The 16,961-nt window shown below is 43.9% G+C and overlaps 2 protein-coding genes and 1 long non-coding RNA gene across 3 annotated transcripts; all 3 read left to right on the top strand.

The window, feature by feature from the left end:
* The first annotated feature begins 3,682 nt into the window (after window positions 1-3,682).
* On the top strand, window positions 3,683-8,664 carry LOC115191538 (serine/threonine-protein kinase Nek1-like). Its single transcript, XM_029749338.1, has 13 exons — window positions 3,683-3,776; window positions 3,904-4,000; window positions 4,550-4,647; window positions 4,822-4,903; window positions 5,001-5,068; window positions 5,179-5,265; window positions 5,586-5,640; window positions 5,799-5,880; window positions 7,475-7,558; window positions 7,666-7,886; window positions 8,010-8,115; window positions 8,405-8,481; window positions 8,584-8,664. Exons 8-13 carry the CDS (start codon window positions 5,869-5,871, stop codon window positions 8,600-8,602), a joined length of 519 nt encoding a protein of 172 aa, XP_029605198.1. The 5' UTR covers window positions 3,683-3,776; window positions 3,904-4,000; window positions 4,550-4,647; window positions 4,822-4,903; window positions 5,001-5,068; window positions 5,179-5,265; window positions 5,586-5,640; window positions 5,799-5,868; the 3' UTR covers window positions 8,603-8,664.
* LOC115191539 (serine/threonine-protein kinase Nek1-like) lies at window positions 8,593-11,122 on the top strand. The gene is made up of 3 exons (XM_029749339.1): window positions 8,593-8,801; window positions 10,341-10,510; window positions 10,678-11,122. Exons 1-3 carry the CDS (start codon window positions 8,667-8,669, stop codon window positions 10,760-10,762), a joined length of 390 nt encoding a protein of 129 aa, XP_029605199.1. The 5' UTR covers window positions 8,593-8,666; the 3' UTR covers window positions 10,763-11,122.
* A 144-nt stretch (window positions 11,123-11,266) lies between these two features.
* Window positions 11,267-15,749, top strand: LOC115191537 (uncharacterized). Its single transcript, XR_003877729.1, has 3 exons — window positions 11,267-11,372; window positions 11,478-11,601; window positions 15,357-15,749. It is a non-coding gene; the product is annotated as an uncharacterized LOC115191537 (long non-coding RNA).
* The last annotated feature ends 1,212 nt before the right edge of the window (window positions 15,750-16,961 follow it).

Raw genomic sequence — 16,961 nt, 5'->3', positions numbered from 1 at the left:
GTTTGCTTAATAGGAATTTGATGTATAAAATGTCATTTCTACTTTTACTCACGTATTACAATCAAGTACTTTTGTTTGCGGACCGCCATAATACTATAAAAGAAGAAGCGATTTTTATCAAGTTCTCCATCTGGGGCTTGAATGTGTACTAGTCGGCTATGCTCAACGACAAGTTATAGCTTTTCTCTTAGCTCTAGAAGTCAACAAAATAAATATACTGCTCTCTGACTGCTCACAGCTACCAAGAATGCTGTTCTGAATTGGTTTGTTTAATAATAGGGTCAACTTCAACAATGAAAGGTCCACAGAAACTGGAGCTGCAACAACATCAATGATGTTAATTTTAAAACCAAAATAGTAATCCCTAACTACTAGGTACAATTTTGTGTTTTTTTAAAATATTTTTGAAGTGTGTGTTTCTATTTCTTTTGTTTCTTGTTTGAAGTTCAGCAAAGTACACAGTGATACTGTATGTTTTCTCATATTTAGTTTAAAAGTTTAAAGCTAGAATCCTTAGTTGGTAGATCAATTTTTTAAAAACTTTTAACTGAATTATACATATACCCATTGATTCTTGAAGAATAGAACTTATAAATGCCTCATGAACTGAGTTCAACTGTTGAACCCAAAATGCAAGCTTGTTTTACTCAAATGTTTGTAAACAATATACAGTGGCAAGAAAAAGTATGTGAACCCTTTGGAATTACCTGGATTTCTGCATAAATTGGTAATCAAATTTGATCTGATCTTCATATAAGTCACAACAATAGACAAACATAGTGTGCTTAAACAAATAACACACATTACTGTATTTTTCTTGTCTATATTGAATATATCATTTAAACATTCACAGTGAAGGTTGGAAAAAGTATGTGAACCCCTAGGTCACCCCTGCTGGTGATTCTCTGATCCACCTCTACGCAGACGACACCATTCTGTGTACTTCTGGCCCTTCTTTGGACACTGTTAACTTCATTGGGGTAGGGGGCACTATTTTCACCTCCGGATGAAAAGTGTGGCCTAAGTTAACTGCCTTTACTCAGGCCAAGAAACTAGGATATGCATATAATTGATATATTTGGATGGAAAACACTCTAAAGTTTCTGAAACTGTTAAAATAATGTCTGTGAGTATAACAGAACTGATATGGCATGCAAAAACCTGAGAAGAATCCATCCAGGAAGTGGGATTTTTTATATTTGTAGTTTTCCATAACTGCTTATACAGATTCCATTGACTTAGGACTCAAATTGCACTTCCTATGTAAGACCACTCTGAATGAGTGGACACCGCAGTGTCCCAGAGGTTTTTCATGCGCGCGACCGAGAGCACACCTTTATTCTTTTCCTTTTATATTGACGAAGCTTTTGTCCGGTTGAAATATTATTGATTATTATGACTAAAAACAACCTGAGGATTGATTATAAACATCGTTTGACATGTTTCTACGAACTTTACTGATACGGATTTTTCGTCTGCCTGTTGTGACTGCCTTTGAGCCTGTGGATTACTGAACAAAACGGAGGTTTTTGGATATAAAGAGGTACTTTATCAAACAAAACGAACATTTATTGAGTAAATGGGAGTCTTTTGAGTGTAACCATATGAAGATCATGAAAAGGCAAGTGATTCATTTTATTGCTATTTCTGACTTGTGTAACTCCTTTACTTGGCTGGTAACTGTTTCTAATATTTGTCTCATGGGCGCTGTTCTCAGATAATCGCATGGTATGCTTTCACCGTAAAGCCTTTCTGAAATCTGACACCATGGTTGGGTTAACAAGAAGTTCATCTTTAAACCAATGTATAACATTTGTATGTTTTATTAATTTTTATAATGAGTATTTCTGTTCTTGAATTTGGCGCTCTGCAATTTCACTGGATGTTGGCCAGGTGGGACGCTACCGTCCCACACCCTCTAGAGGTTTTAACTAACCTCCAGACTAGCTTCAATGCAATACAACTCTCTTAAATGCAAGTAAAACTAAATGCATGCTCTTAAACCGATCACTGCCTGTACCTACCCGCCCGTCCAGCATCACTACTCTGGACGGTTCTGACTTAGAATATGTGGACAACTACAAATACCTAGGTGTCTGGCTAGACTGTAAACTTTCCTTCCAGACTCACATTAAGCATCTCCAATCCAAAATTAAATCTAGAATCGGCTTCCTATTTCGCAACAAAGCATCCTTCACTCATGCTGCCAAACATACCCTCGTAAAACTGACTATCCTACCGATCTTCGACTTCGGCGATGTCATCTATAAAATAGCCTCCAACACTCTACTCAACAAATTGGATGCAGTCTATCACAGTGCCATCCGTTTTGTCACCAAAGCCCCATATACTACCCACCACTGCGACATGTACACTCTCGTTGGCTGGCCCTCGCTTCATACTCGTCGCCAAACCCACTGGCTCCAGGTCATCTACAAGACCCTGCTAGGTAAAGCCCCGCCTTATCTCAGCTCGCTGGTCACCATAGCAGGACCCACCTGTAGCACGCGCTCCAGCAGGTATATCTCTCTGGTCACCCCCAAATCCAATTCCTCCTTCGGCCGCCTCTCCTTCCAGTTCTCTGCTGCCAATGACTGGAACGAACTACAAAAATCTCTCAAACTGGAAACACTTATCTCCCTCACTAGCTTTAAGCACCAGCTGTCAGAGAAGCTCACAGATTACTGCACCTGTACATAGCCCATCTATAATTTAGCCCAAACAACTACCTTTTCCCCTACTGTATTTATTTATTTCGCTCCTTTGCACCCCATTATTTCTATTTCTACTTTGCACTTTCTTCCACTGCAAATCTACCATTCCAGTGTTTTACTTGCTATATTGTATTTACTTCGCCACCATGGCCTTTTTTGCCTTTACCTCCCTTATCTCACCTCATTTGCTCACTTTGTATATAGACTTATTTTTCTACTATATTATTGACTGTATGTTTGTTTTACTCCATGTGTAACTCTGTGTTGTATGTGTCAAACTGCTTTGCTTTATCTTGGCCAGGTCGTAATTGTAAATGAGAACTTGTTCTCAACTTTCCTACCTGGTTAAATAAAGGTGAAAATAAATAAATAAATAAAAAATATTCAAGACAAAACAATTATTGCTTTGCCAAATGTTTTTGCAGTATTACTTTAGTGCCTTGTTGCATTGTTTTGGAATATTTTTTATCCTGTACAGGCTTACTTCTTTTCTCTGTCAATTAGGTTAGTATTGTAGAGTAACTACAATGTTGATCCATCCTCAGTTCTCTCCAATCTCATCCATTAAACTCTGTAACTGTTTTAAATTGACCATTGGCCTCATGGTTAAGTCGCTGAGAAGTTTCCTCTCCGTCAACTGAGTTTTTAAATCATCTGATTTGATTATTTTATATATTTTACATGTGATAAGGTCACACAGAGGGCCAGAGAATTAGCCACCTGTGATAATCTGAAGTACCCAAAAATGCGACTAGATGTCAGCTTATGAAATAACTTGAAAGCTACCAAAATTCTAGTAGTTTACTGGTAAACTTCTGAAGTTTCCAGTAATATACCCTCCCTTTGCAAGCCTAGGCACGCATAAGTCTTAGCCTAAGCTAAATTACAATTGTTTGTTTTTATCTTTGAACAGCCCCAGCATGAGGAGTCATCTGTTTCAGAGACATGGACAACTATGAAAAGGTGAGGAAGATAGGGGAAGGTTCCTTCGGGAACGCAATCCTCGTCAAACCCAGGGACGATGGAAAACAGTATGTCATCAAGCAGATCGGCATCTCCCGGGTAAGAGAGAACACACATGACATGTCACATTTTACATGTTATGGAAGTCTTATTCCACCCATAATATGCGATATTTCTGTCGCTATCTCTTTGCCTTTTCCTCCCCCTCTCTCACTTTCTATGGCAGATGTCCAGTAAAGAGAGACAGGAGTCCCGGAAAGAGGTGGCTGTTCTGGCCAACATGAGCCACCCCAACATCGTCCAGTACAAAGAGTCCTTTGAAGGTGAACAACAACCTGCGCACTACACAGTCCAGGGGCCCCAGTTCAGAGGTCAATATTCAGCCGTGATGGCCAGAATACCTCTGGGCCTATATCCATTTCCTTGAGACTTGTGAAATAAATAATGTCATTTAGCATACACTTAAACCATAGCAATTTAGTCCTGCACGCATACATTTTACATATTGGTGGTCCTGGGAATTGAATCCACTACACTGGAATTACAAGCACTATGCTCTACCAACTGAGCTACAGGGCCCGTCACCTGTGGTGTGATTGCTAATGACCCAACGTGATGAATCTCAGTGGGTGTGTGAGACTTGGCAGAAGCCTCCAGAGGCGAAGTAGAGAATCCATCTGGCTCATTAATTACATTAGACGGAGGATGGATGACCTCACACTGTCCTCTCCCTCCTGGTTCAATCCTGCAGAGTCTGTTTAACACCTGTCTGGCCAAGGAGATCGAATAACGGTGCTTGTGTGTCCTGTAGCACAGTGTAATACATAGACAGGGGTTAAACCAATCTTTGTGTGTGTCTTTGTGTTTTCTAGAGTGTGGATGTCTGTACATCGTAATGGATTACTGTGAGGGAGGAGACCTATTCAAGATGATCAACTCTCAGAAAGGAGTGCAGTTCTCTGAGGAGCAGGTAAAAAAATACAATGGAGGCACCAAGCAGGTGAAACTCACATGAAAGCCATGGTTCAGATGAATGAAGCACAAAAAAGACTTACGTTTCCGTAGCTACAGACTGATTTTTGTCATGGAGGGAGGGCAGGAGTATGAACATGCTCTTTGTTTGACTCTGTCTGTGTCTTGATAGATCCTGGATTGGTTTGTGCAGATATGCCTCACCCTGAAGCATGTACATGACCGTAAGATCCTCCAGAGACATCAAATCGCGGGTAAACAGGAAGTGCGCATAGACCCCACTTTCCCCTGAATATTGAGCATGTAGTAGTATACATTATTCATCGTACTAATATGGTTTTAAACTTTTAGAACATATTTCTGACCGAAGATGGTACCATAATGCTAGGAGACTTTGGGATTGCCAGGGTGCTGAATAGGTGAGCAAGTCAACATACTAAAGAAGCTAGCCTGTGTTTTAGTGAAAAAGGGGGCAACTTCTTTGCAACGGTAATCTCCATTTCAGTAACTCCACAATCTTCTTTCTCAGTACTGTGGAGCTGGCCAGGACATGTATCGGGACGCCGTACTACCTGTCACCTGAGATTTGTGAAAACAAACCGTACAACAACAAAAGGTAACCATGTCTGCCTGGCTGAGGGGACATTGCCTCACATTGGGCCGTGAACTTACTTTGAGGATTTGGTCTTTGTGTGAATGTCAGTTTGTAAACACTCATTTTAAAATTTGTAGAGTTGAATTACCTTAATTAGTCATTGAGGTGCGTTGAGGCAGCGGCCGCTGCCACCACGATGATGAAATGGTGTCATGTATAGCCTTTATTGAGTCGACTTACTGGCTGGTGTACGTCCAGAGAAGGAAGCCTGTGTTGATTCGAACCTATTGAAATATACTTCATGTACTGTAGTCTAATCAACGGTCATGCTTGTCTCCCAGACCCTGATGCGGTGAAGAGAGAGCTACGGAGGCTAGAGCAAGCTCATGTTAGCAGGTCCGTGGTTGGTCACAAACTATTCTAGAACACACTGTTCTGTCTCTAACTGGCAGTAAAGCTTTACTAGATTTTTTTGGTAATAGTTCTTAGTCATGATGTACAATGTTATTTCAATACTAAGTAAATTAAAGCGTTTCCTCTACAACTGTTTCCAGGCATTGGGGTCATGCGGTAGGTGAATGGGTCAATCAGGTTCAGGAGTTCCTGCAGCGTAAAAGAGACGCCATGCTGAACAAGGTGCGCCCTGAGGGCCAGTTGGTACATGGTCGCCCCCCCCCACCCCCCCGCCCAGCAGTAGTTTTACGGGCGCCCAACCAATTGTGCTATGATGTGTTTTTTTTCGCGTTATTTGTAACTTATTTTGTACATAATGTTTCTGAAACCGTATCTTACGACAAAAAAGAGCTTCTGGATATCAGGACAGCTATCACTCACCTTGGATTAGACAAGGATTTTTTCTTCAACAAGCAAGACGCACAAGACATTCTCCAAACACCCGACAGGGCCAACATCCCGTTATTTGCAAGAGGAAGCGACGCAGGTACAGAGGACAAAGAGCCATACTACCTCAATCAGCCTGACTAAACATTTACATTTTAGTCATTTAGCAGACACTCTTATCCAGAGCAACTTACAGTAGTAAATGCATACATTTCATCTCCATACTGTTCCCCTGTGGGAATCAAACCCACAACCCTGGCGTTGCAAACACCATGCTCTACCAACTGAGCCACAGGTAGAGCATATGTAGAGCATATGTAGCCTCACTACTTTTATAGCCTCACTACTGTATATAGCCTGTCTTTTTACTGTTGTTTTTATTTCTTTACTTACCTATTGTTCACCTTACACCTTTTTTGCACTATTGGTTAGAGCCTGTAAGTAAGCATTTCACTGTAAGGTTTACACCTGTTGAATTCGGCGCACGTGACAAATTAACTTTGAATTGTTAATAACCATAGTTTCGATCTGGAATCAAGGTTGAATTGAATGCTTACCGGTGTTTTGGACTAAATGCAGCACATTTTATACATCTGAAATGTGATTGAACTGAACTGTGAACAGGGTGCCCGGCAAAACCTGGCAGCCATCTATGGTCAGTCCAGCTACAGGAGAGTCAAGCCCAACAAAGAGGAGGAGGTAGGAGCCCAGCTTTCAGCTCTGGATGTCCAGCCAGCCTCACTCCATCCGATCCCTCACTCATAACGACATGCCTGGGTTTGGCTTCCCCGTCTTCTGTTGTGTCTGCATGGTGCTACCCTCAGACACATCCCCTCAACTCTGCAGTCAAAAAGTGACCCAGCAGCACCTCCCAGTGTCTCACTCCCTGTACTGCATGTTTCTGTGTGGACAGGTGTGTGTAACGTCATGTCAATGCACAAGTCTGTGTCAGAGCTGCCGTTCATTCATTTGGTGCACCAGTAAAAGCTTTTTTTTTTACCCTTTCCACACATTTTTGTGCACATTATATTTTGCCAGGGGTTTTTTGTTTTGTTTTTGACTGAAAGAAACTCATCTCAAATAACACCAGTGTGTCATTTTTAGGCGTTTACGTGTAACTGAAGTGAACACACTAAAGTGATTGTCTTTCTTTTGTCGTGTCAAATGTGTTGATGGCTAATTCAGTCAATGTTCTCCTTGTGGAAATGGTTATGATGTTAGTGAATTATGTTGTGTTTTTAAATCATCAGTTGGTGTTTGTTGTATCAGGTGAAAACGTGTCTGTGATATGTGTTACCTGCTAAGGTGATCTGCGCTGTAGTCTCACAGAGCACTGTGTAACTTCTTAGTTATCTCTTTGTGTGTGTAACATCTGTGTGTCTGTTCTCAGGAGTACCTGTCCCAGCGGAGGCAGATCAAGCTACAGAACTTCAACGAGCGCCAGCAGATCAAAGCACACCTCAGAGGAGAGAAGGTATCCCTCCGCCACCAGAGATCAGATTATGACACTGTATTTGTTGGATCGTTTTTGTGTGAGAGGTTTATGACATCCTCTCGGGGTCATTCTGGTGTCCCTTCCAGTACGACAGTGATGGCTCAGACAGCCAGGTGTCCTGTAATGAGGCAGAGCTTAGGAGAAAGAAGATTGAGTGCCGCTCCATCGGCGCTCCAAGTGATGCGCCCAGAGCCAAGCCCAAAGGTCAGGAAGTGGGGGCGACCTTAGTGGAAGTGACAGGTCAGGAGAAGAGGCAGACTATGTTAGAAGAGATGCTGAAGACGCCACCCAAACCTATAGAGAGAGAGTGAGTGGGTTACGTACTGTACAGGTTATCAGTTACTGACACTCTTTATCCAGAGACATACAGGTAGTAGAATATATCAGCCCATCTAAATCACTCAGGCAGATGTTCTCGTGTTCTTTCCAGATCCAGCAGACTTGGAGTCAGTGGTCCTGGAGGAGGGCCAAAAGCGGGCTGCAAATCCCCCAGCTGGCGTAGAGCAGGCATTGGAGAAACAGGCCCTGCTGCTGAGGTGAGGGTTTACTACCTCCACTGGAGCGGCATGACATGCATCTACTCCAAGTATATGCCTATTCCTAGTGACCTAATGTGATTTCCATTGACATTATTAACATTGGATTAAAAAGCTCTTGACTAAAATGTGACTTGAACTGTAATGAAGTTTAGCCATTTTCTTGGATTATTTAGGACATGTTCATGAAACTCAATTACAAAGAATTATGTCTTGCAAAACCAGCCTTATGAATACAGAATTCGTAATTGATACTTGCATTGTATTTTGTGTGTGACTTCCCTATTAGATCACCAGAGGGCAGAGTAACACCAGCAGAAACCAAGGGGGTTGGGGAGAGGGCAGAGAAACAACCCGAATCGTCAGGTAAACTGAGAGAGACACTGCTATAACTAGACTGCCTTTTCGGTGAAGCTGGTGTCCCATGCTCAGCTGCCTTTTCCTCTTTCTTTCCCTCCCTCTGTCTAGCTATAGTGCCAGTGTGTGAGGAACCTCTGTTTGTGAAGCTGTCCTCCTCCTCGGCCCACCGCCGTACTGCAGCTCTGGTTCTTATGTCAGCCCAGTCGTCCATGGAGGACTCGTCCTCCTCTCTGGCCTCTCGCTTCGTGTCTCCGCTCCTCTCCAAACACCACAACGCCCTCTTCATCGGCCTCTCCGCGGGCCAGTTCGACGCCAACAACCCCAAGGTGAATAACAACACTTCTCCTCATGGAGACTGGGGATAATAACTAAAGAGAATGGATGGATGTGGAATTATAAAGGAAATATTGTGAATAACAAAGTAATAACATTCTCATAATCGCACTAATATTGTAACCCTGTCCCTGAACATCCTTCTATAATAGTACACAATCACAAGTAACAAGCATATTTCCTCCATAAAATGAATAAATTAAATGGTTCATTATTATCAGCCAGTATAATATATCAATCACAATTTAGTCATTTAGCCGACTCTCTTATCCAGAGTGACTTACAGGAGCAATTAGGGCTAAGTGCCTTGCTTAAGGGCACAACGGCTGATTTTTCACCTAGTCGGCTTGGGGATTCGAACCAGCGACCTCTCGGTTACTGGCCCAATGCTCTTAACAGCTAGGCTACTTGCCACTCCCGTAAGTAAGTAGCCTTGAACGAGCCTTGACTTGTGCGAGCCAGAATGGCTCGTAGGATCAGTCTCCTGTTTCGGTAGCGTGAGGCAGCTTGATGTACAAGTACACCCTCTGGACAGGACGCTGGTCTATTGCAGGGTCTTCCATTCATATGACATCTATTATTCTGTCCTCTACAGTGATGTGATGCACAGCTGTGGTAGATGTTCAGAAAATGTACTCGGACCTTTCTGCCTGTGCCTGATGAAATGCGGAGGTTCTGTGGTATTTTTAGGCTCTGATTCAGTCTTTAATAATAAAGGGCTCTGGAATGGAGCCAGCCCTATTAATCACGTGTCCTGGAAGAGAGCCTGATGGGAGAGAGAGGACATTTATCTTCCTGCATCTTTCATAACCTCTACCGGGGAGAGAGGGAGAGAGGCCCAGGGAGAGACAGGCGAAGTTCCCTGTTATTTTTGTAGGGACTGTGTGTGTCTGTGCAGAGTTCCAACTTGGAGCTGTGTGTGTGTGTGTGTGTGTGTGTGTGTGTGCGTGCGCGCTCAGGTCCAGGTCGGAGCCCTGCATGTGTGTTTTCAGCGATGGCTCTCCCTGGACACAGCGTTATTAATGCGATTCTTCCACATCCCTGATGTGTCATCATACCAGAGGCCACTCCACCGGCCTGCCTCACACACTCACTCACTCACGCATGCACACACACACACACTCACATGCACACCCATGTCCTCAAACATGATCGGACCGATCATCTCAATTTCCGCCTAATATGATGTCCCGGAAAATTGGCTTTTGTTTACAATGCCATTCTAGTCAAATATCGCATATTGAGCAGCAACTGTCCTGATTTCGGATGCTGATCCCGTAGTTAAAGGCATTTTTCACATATTACAATTCTATTCGGTTTCTTGAGCTTCTGGGCACCTGACCTGGCTGCACTACAACTTATTTAAGGCAACAAAAGAAAATCCTGGTGTAACAAAAAAAATCCTGGTGTAAACTTTTGAGTTTTGAAAGTCTTGCGCTAAGAATTTGCATGTGTGATATTTAGTTAGTCATGGTGGGTGTATAGGAGTGTGACTTGCTGGCTGTGTTGTGTGTGTGTGTGTGTGTCCTCAGATGCTGTGGACCTGTTCTCTCCCAGACATCAGCAGACTGTTCAGCTCATTGCAGGAGGCAGGAGGGGTCAACGGGGCTGTTGCCCCCGACAACGACAACAACAACAACCTGGAGATAGAGACAATGGAGGAAGAAGAGGCCAAGGAGGATGAACAATCAGAGAATGAGGAGTAAGACACTGCGACACACTTGCACTACACACACACAAACACCATGAGTATATGTTTGATATATAGACACTTAAGTTGACTTCTCTGTGTCATGAGGAACGTGCTTTGTGCAGTATGAAACCATGTGTATAATGAAGCTGTGAGTAATATGACCTGTGTTCTCTCAGTGTGTATCAGGATGATGACCTGAGGGAGCTAAGGGCCTCCATGGAGAGACTCCTACAAGAGGAACGCAGCGAGGAAGAGGGGTGATGAAGATGGTGAGGGGGGGCTCTGGCTCTTAACGGGAGCCCTCCAGAGGAAGAGGGAGGAGATTGCTTCAATGGCAACCCTGCTTTGGATGATGATGATGGTGATGATGATGCCGATTCTGCTGAGGTAGAGGAGGAGCTGAACGGGATGGCTGAGGATGAGAAGGAGAGTTCTAATGGGAATCCAGGTGATGAGGAGGCAGGACACACACTCACCAACGGACTGGAAGAAGAGGAGCACCACAGCAGTGAGAGCCAGCTCCATGAAGAATGGAAGAAGAGGAGCACCACAGCAGTGAGAGCCAGCTCCATGAAGAATGGAAGAAGAGGAGCACCACAGCAGTGAGAGCCAGCTCCATGAAGAATGGCAATCAGGTACATTTAGTAATCCTTCTTTTATCCACATGCACAATAGTTACAATGCACACAGTCAGAACCAGATTCTCAACAGGATTGTGTGTGTGTGTGAACACCAGACGACAGTGGTGAGGAGGAGGATGTTGAAGCTGAACAGCAGGACAGCATCTACAACCGTCTGGAGGAGCTGCGTTTGAACCTGGAGCAGGAGATGGGCTTTGAGAACTTTTATAGAGGCCTACAACAAGATCAAGGTATGGATTGGACCCGCTTACCCTCTACCCTCATGATGTAATTATGATCTATCGTCCAGAAATTACGGATGGTAATTGAATGTTCCTGTCATTGTACCATTAAAGGCAATTCGTGAGGTTGAGGATGAGAACATCGACATGTTACTGAACAACATCCTGGGGACTGAGAACCAGCACCTGTACCCCAACATCCTTCACCTGGTCATGGCTGATGGAGCCTACCAAGAGGGTTAGTATCAGAGACCTTTTCTCTCTCTCTCTCTGTCTCTCTCTACTCTGCATCCCACCTTCACTTATTTGCCCTTTGTTTTGACAGATCTATTTCCCCTCATGTTTAAATCACAGGCATGCATGATGTGTTCTTCTATTAATTGTTGTGTTCAGCGAGTATGCTGAATGCCTCTAAAACAGGTTCTCCCACAGCTCTAGACTGTGTGAGAGAGCCAATAAACCCTTTAATCTAATCTGCCCAATCTGCTATTCTCTCCTAACGCCCCCACAGCTCTACCCAGTCACTTGGACTGTGGCAATGTGAAACACACCCTAAAGACCCCCCCCCCCCCCCCCCACACACACACACACACACAACCAGACTCCTGTGCCAAGTCAGCTGTCAGACACTGGGGAGGTGTAGGGGGGAAGAGTTTAATTTGTGTCTGACAGAACGGAACGGAACTCCCCCAGGACATGAGAGCAGAGGCTTCAGACAAAGCTTTTAGTCTCTCTGGACTGTCTCTCTGCTCTCTGTGTTTTGTTCCCTCTTCTTACTCTTTGGATAAAATAAACACTTGTCTTTCTCTCCCTCCTTACCACGCTGTCTAGACTGTTCTGTCTAGACTTCCAGTGCTGGCCTGTTTGTCTCTAGCAGCCTTGCTGATCGATCCATTATTATTTGATCTTGTGTGTGCCTCACGCCCTTTCATTTAGGCAATGAGAGCAGAGAGGGGAATGTTAATGGAGCAGGAGGGTGAAGCTGATTTCCAACGCTTTTACTCTGCTGCTTTTAACTTGTCTGTAATGGGAATTAGTCTAACCTGTCGCTGAAGATTAGAGCAACTTGTCTCCATTTATGCTTAAATGCAGGGAAACTTAAATCAGTTCCACCAAATTTCCATCAACATGTTAAATGTGCAACCAGAGGGAAAAACATTCACCAAGATCACCTGTACTCCATACACAGAGACGCGTACAAAGCTCTCCCTCACCCCCCATTTGGTAAATCCAACCACAACTCTATCCTCCTGATTCCTGCTTAAAGCAAGAAGCACCAGTGACTCGGTCTATAAAAAAGTGGTCAGATGAAGCAGATGCTAAACTTCAGGACTGTTTTGCTATCGCAGACTGGAACATGTTCGGGATTCTTCCGATGGCATTGAGGAGTACACCACATCAGTCACTGGCTTTATCAATAAGTGCATCGAGGACGTCGTCCCCACAGTGAGTGTACGTACATACCCCAACCAGATGCCATGGATTACAGGCAACATTGGCACTGAGCTAAAGGGTAGAGCTGCCGCTTTCAAGGTGCGGGACTCTAACCCGGAAGCTTACAAGAAATCCTGCTATGCCTTGCGACGAACTATCAAACAGGCAAAGCGTCAATACAGGGATAAGATTGAATCATACTACACCGGCTCCGACGATCGTCTTATGTGGCAGGGAAGCACAGCCGTGACCTGCCCAGTGACACGAGCCTACCAGATGAGCTAAATCACTTCTATGCTTGCTTCGAGGCAAGCAACACTGAGGCATGCATGAGAGCATCAGCTGTTCCGGACGACTGTGTGATCATGCTCTCCGTAGCCGATGTGAGTAAGACTTTTAAACAGGTCAACATACACAAGGCTGCGGGGGCAGACGGATTACCAGGACGTGTGCTCCGGGCATGTGCTGACCAACTGGCAGGTGTCTTCACTGACATTTTCAACATGTCCCTGATTGAGTCTGTAATACCAACATGTTTCAAGCAGACCACCATAGTCCCTGTGCCCAAGAACACAAAGGCAACCTTCCTAAATGACTACAGACCTGTAGCACTCACGTCCGTAGCCATGAAGTGCTTTGAAAGGTTGGTAATGGCTCACATCAACACCATTGTCCCAGAAACCCTAGACCCACTCCAATTTGCATACCGCCCAGACAGATCCACAGATGATGCAATCTCTATTGCACTCCACACTGCCCTTTCCCACCTGGACAAAAGGAACACTTATGTGAGAATGCTATTCATTGACTATAGCTCAGCGTTCAACACCATAGTACCCTCAAATATCATCACTAAGCTAAGGATCCTGGGACTAAACACCTCCCTCTGCAACTAGATCCTGGACTTCCTGACGGGCCACCCCCAGGTGGTGAGGGTAGGTAGCAACACATCTGCCACGCTGATCCTCAACACTGGAGCTCCCCAGGGTTGCGTGCTCAGTCCCCTCATGTACTCCCTGTTCACCCATGACTGCATGGCCAGGCACGACTCCAACACCATCATTAAGTTTGCAGACGACACAACAGTGGTAGGCCTGATCACCGACAACGACGAGACAGCCTATAGGGAGGAGGTCAGAGACCTGGACGGGTGGTGCCAGAATAACAACCTATCCCTCAACGTAACCAAGACTAAGGAGATTATTGTGGACTACAGGAAAAGGAGGACCGAGCACTCCCCCATTCTCATCAACAGGGCTGTAGTGGAGCAGGTTGAGAGCTTCAAGTTCCTTGGTGTCCACATCAACAACAAACTAGAATGGTCCAAACACACCAAGACAGTCGTGAAGAGGGCACGACAAAGCCTATTCCCCCTCAGGAAACTAAAAAGATTTGGCATGGGTCCTGAGATCATCAAAAGGTTCTACAGCTGCAACATTGAGAGCATCCTGACTGGTTGCATCACTGCCTGGTACGGAAATTGCTCGGCCTCTGACCGCAAGGCACTACAGAGGGTAGTGCGTACGGCCCAGTACATCACTGGGGCTAAGCTGCCTGCCATCCAGGACCTTTACACCAGGTGGTGTCAGAGGAAGGCCCTAAAAATTGTCAAAGACCCCAGCCACCCCAGTAATAGACTGTTCTCTCTACTACCGCATGGCAAGCGGTACCGGAGTGCCAAGTCTAGGACAAAAAGGCTTCTCAACAGTTTTTATCCCCAAGCCATAAGACTCCTGAACAGGTAATCAAATGGCTACCCGGACTATTTGCATTGTGTGCCCCCCCAACCCTCTTTTTACGCTGCTGCTACTCTCTGTTTTATTATATATGCATTGTCCCTTTAACTATACATTCATGTACATACTACCTCAATTGGGCCAACCAACCAGTGCTCCCGCACATTGGCTAGCCGGGCTCTCTGCTTTGTGTCCCACCCGCCAACCCCCTCTTTTACGCTACTGCTACTCTCTGTTCATCATATATGCATAGTCACTTTAACCATATCTACATGTACATACTACCTCAATCAGCCGGACTAACCTGTAGCCTCGCTACTTTTATAGCCTCGCTACTGTATATAGCCTGTCTTTTTACTGTTTTATTTTTTTACCTACCTATTGTTCACCTAATACCTTTTTTGCGCTATTGGTTAGAGCCTGTAAGTAAGCATTTCACTGTAAGGTCTACACCTGTTGTATTCAGCGGACATGACAAACTTTGATTTGATTTGAAATGGTGATCCTGCTGAATGCTGTTGTATGGCTGTTTTGTGTTTTGCATGTGCCAGATTGAAGAGTTTAACCTCTATCCCCCTCTGTACTTTAGTGTTCAGGGTCAAAGGTCACTGGCTTGGGTTAATGGGAATGGCAATTTAGTAATATGACTGCGAAAGGGATGTGCTCAGTTTCTCGCCCATCCCGTCAAATGAAGAAAGATGATTTGACCTGTGACTCCTGGGCTCTGAGTGAATTCAACGACTCTCTCGGGCTACTGCCAATCTAATGACTCTTTGGTTTTAACATGATTCCCATCTCTCCCCTCTTCCTCTCCGTCTTTTAGATAATGATGAATAGGGGATGTGTGTCCAAGCCGCTGGCAACTTTTGACAATCTACTAGCCATCTGATGTCTTCCGATGGTGCACTGCGTATGGTAGATGACTCTCTGCATGGAGGGTTGGGGCCATAGATGGATCTGAGAGGGGTTGGAGCCAGGCCCAGGCACACTTGCATGATTTGAATAGGCTAACTAGTACACTTGATGTCTGTTTTTCCTACTTCCACTTCCAGCACCTGACACACTTTTGTCTAACTTAATGTTCATATAAAAGGGTATTATCAAGTAATACTTTCTGGTAACCAAAGTTAAATGGAAGGTTTCATCAAATGTATATCTTTATGTCTGTATCTGTTGGAATATATTCATGGACCAGTACTTAAAGGAACATTTCTAAAAATGTTCAACTTCATATTCATTATCCCCAGCATCACCCCAACATCAACATATGTGAAAATTGCGCGTTTCTATGTTTTGGAGTACAAAATGCAGAGGAAGATAAGTTTCCAATGACATCGTCAACCAATTAGTAGGCAATTCCTACTCATAATTGGTTAAAATCCCACGATGTCATTGGAAACACTTGTCTTCTATCTTTTTTTACTACAAAACATAGAAATGTGCAATTTTCACATATGTTGAGGTTGGGGTGGTGCTGGAGATGATGCATATGAAGTTGAGCAATTTAGAAATGTACCTTTTAATGGTTAATAGTACCATGTTAAATGGTCTGTTAAGGGTCTACTACAGCAACCTGGTCAAACAGGTGATTATACCTCCGAACGTCGGGTGCTCTTCACAACGCTGAGTTTAGGACCACCCGGTCACCATCCTCAATACAAACCAGGTCAACTTCTACATGCAAAACGTATTTTCAACCTTGTTAAGATTCCATAAAAACCAGATGGACCTCCTTTTCTTACTCACTTTTTCATTACAGTTAAAGATTCTATTATTTTTTTAATTTTTTTTTACCAGTTCCGTCCGTCTTCAGCTCAAAATGTAAAACTACATTTTGTGTGAGGATGTTGTGTAGCAGCTGTACCGGAGTGTTACTTGTTATGCGGTATGTCATTAGATTGCTACTCTGAAGAGAATTGTAAAGATATAAATGAATGGTAATGATATCGATTTTAAAGCATTCTTATTTTATAATTAAGCAAATATTGTACATCTTTATAATATAAAAAAATAAATGCTTAACTTTGTATAATCTTTGTTGTGTGGACCTGTGTTGTCTTGTCCATCAGGGACTGGTGTGCGTCTGTGTTCAGAACACAGTGGGAGAACCCTAATGTGGATTTCACCTGATCAGATATTCTCAGGCAGTTTACAAATAACAGTATGCGACAGCTATGTTTCACAGGGAAACTAAATGTGTTGGATGCGGATATGAAATGGTGATCAGTGTACAAAACTACTGGCTTCTGTTAAGGAGTAATATGATACAGTACGCTGCCTCAATCACTCCCCATAGCTTCTGTTTTCAAGTGCTTTTGAGATTGTACTAGCCACCCTTATTGTCCTATAAAAATGAGGATGCCGCTTCTAGTCTATATGTTACTGTATATTCAGAGCCATATCCCTGTAATGCTTAGAGAAGATCTGA

Source organism: Salmo trutta, chromosome 4 (assembly GCF_901001165.1).
Source record: "Salmo trutta chromosome 4, fSalTru1.1, whole genome shotgun sequence".
NCBI lineage: Eukaryota > Metazoa > Chordata > Actinopteri > Salmoniformes > Salmonidae > Salmo > Salmo trutta.
Note: the sequence above shows the minus strand (reverse complement) of the source record. Positions and strands in the feature narration are given on the sequence as shown.

Excerpts from the sequence above, each read along its gene's own strand:
- LOC115191538 (XM_029749338.1), top strand. Across the intron at positions 7,887-8,009 it reads CCCAAACCTATAGAGAGAGA|ATCCAGCAGACTTGGAGTCA; the intron begins GTGAGTGGGTTA and ends TGTTCTTTCCAG. Across the intron at positions 8,116-8,404 it reads AAACAGGCCCTGCTGCTGAG|ATCACCAGAGGGCAGAGTAA; the intron begins GTGAGGGTTTAC and ends CTTCCCTATTAG.
- LOC115191539 (XM_029749339.1), top strand. The coding sequence starts at position 8,667 with ATGTCAGCCCAGTCGTCCATGGAGGACTCGTCCTCCTCTCTGGCCTCT. Across the intron at positions 8,802-10,340 it reads TCGACGCCAACAACCCCAAG|ATGCTGTGGACCTGTTCTCT; the intron begins GTGAATAACAAC and ends GTGTGTCCTCAG. Across the intron at positions 10,511-10,677 it reads GAACAATCAGAGAATGAGGA|TGTGTATCAGGATGATGACC; the intron begins GTAAGACACTGC and ends GTGTTCTCTCAG.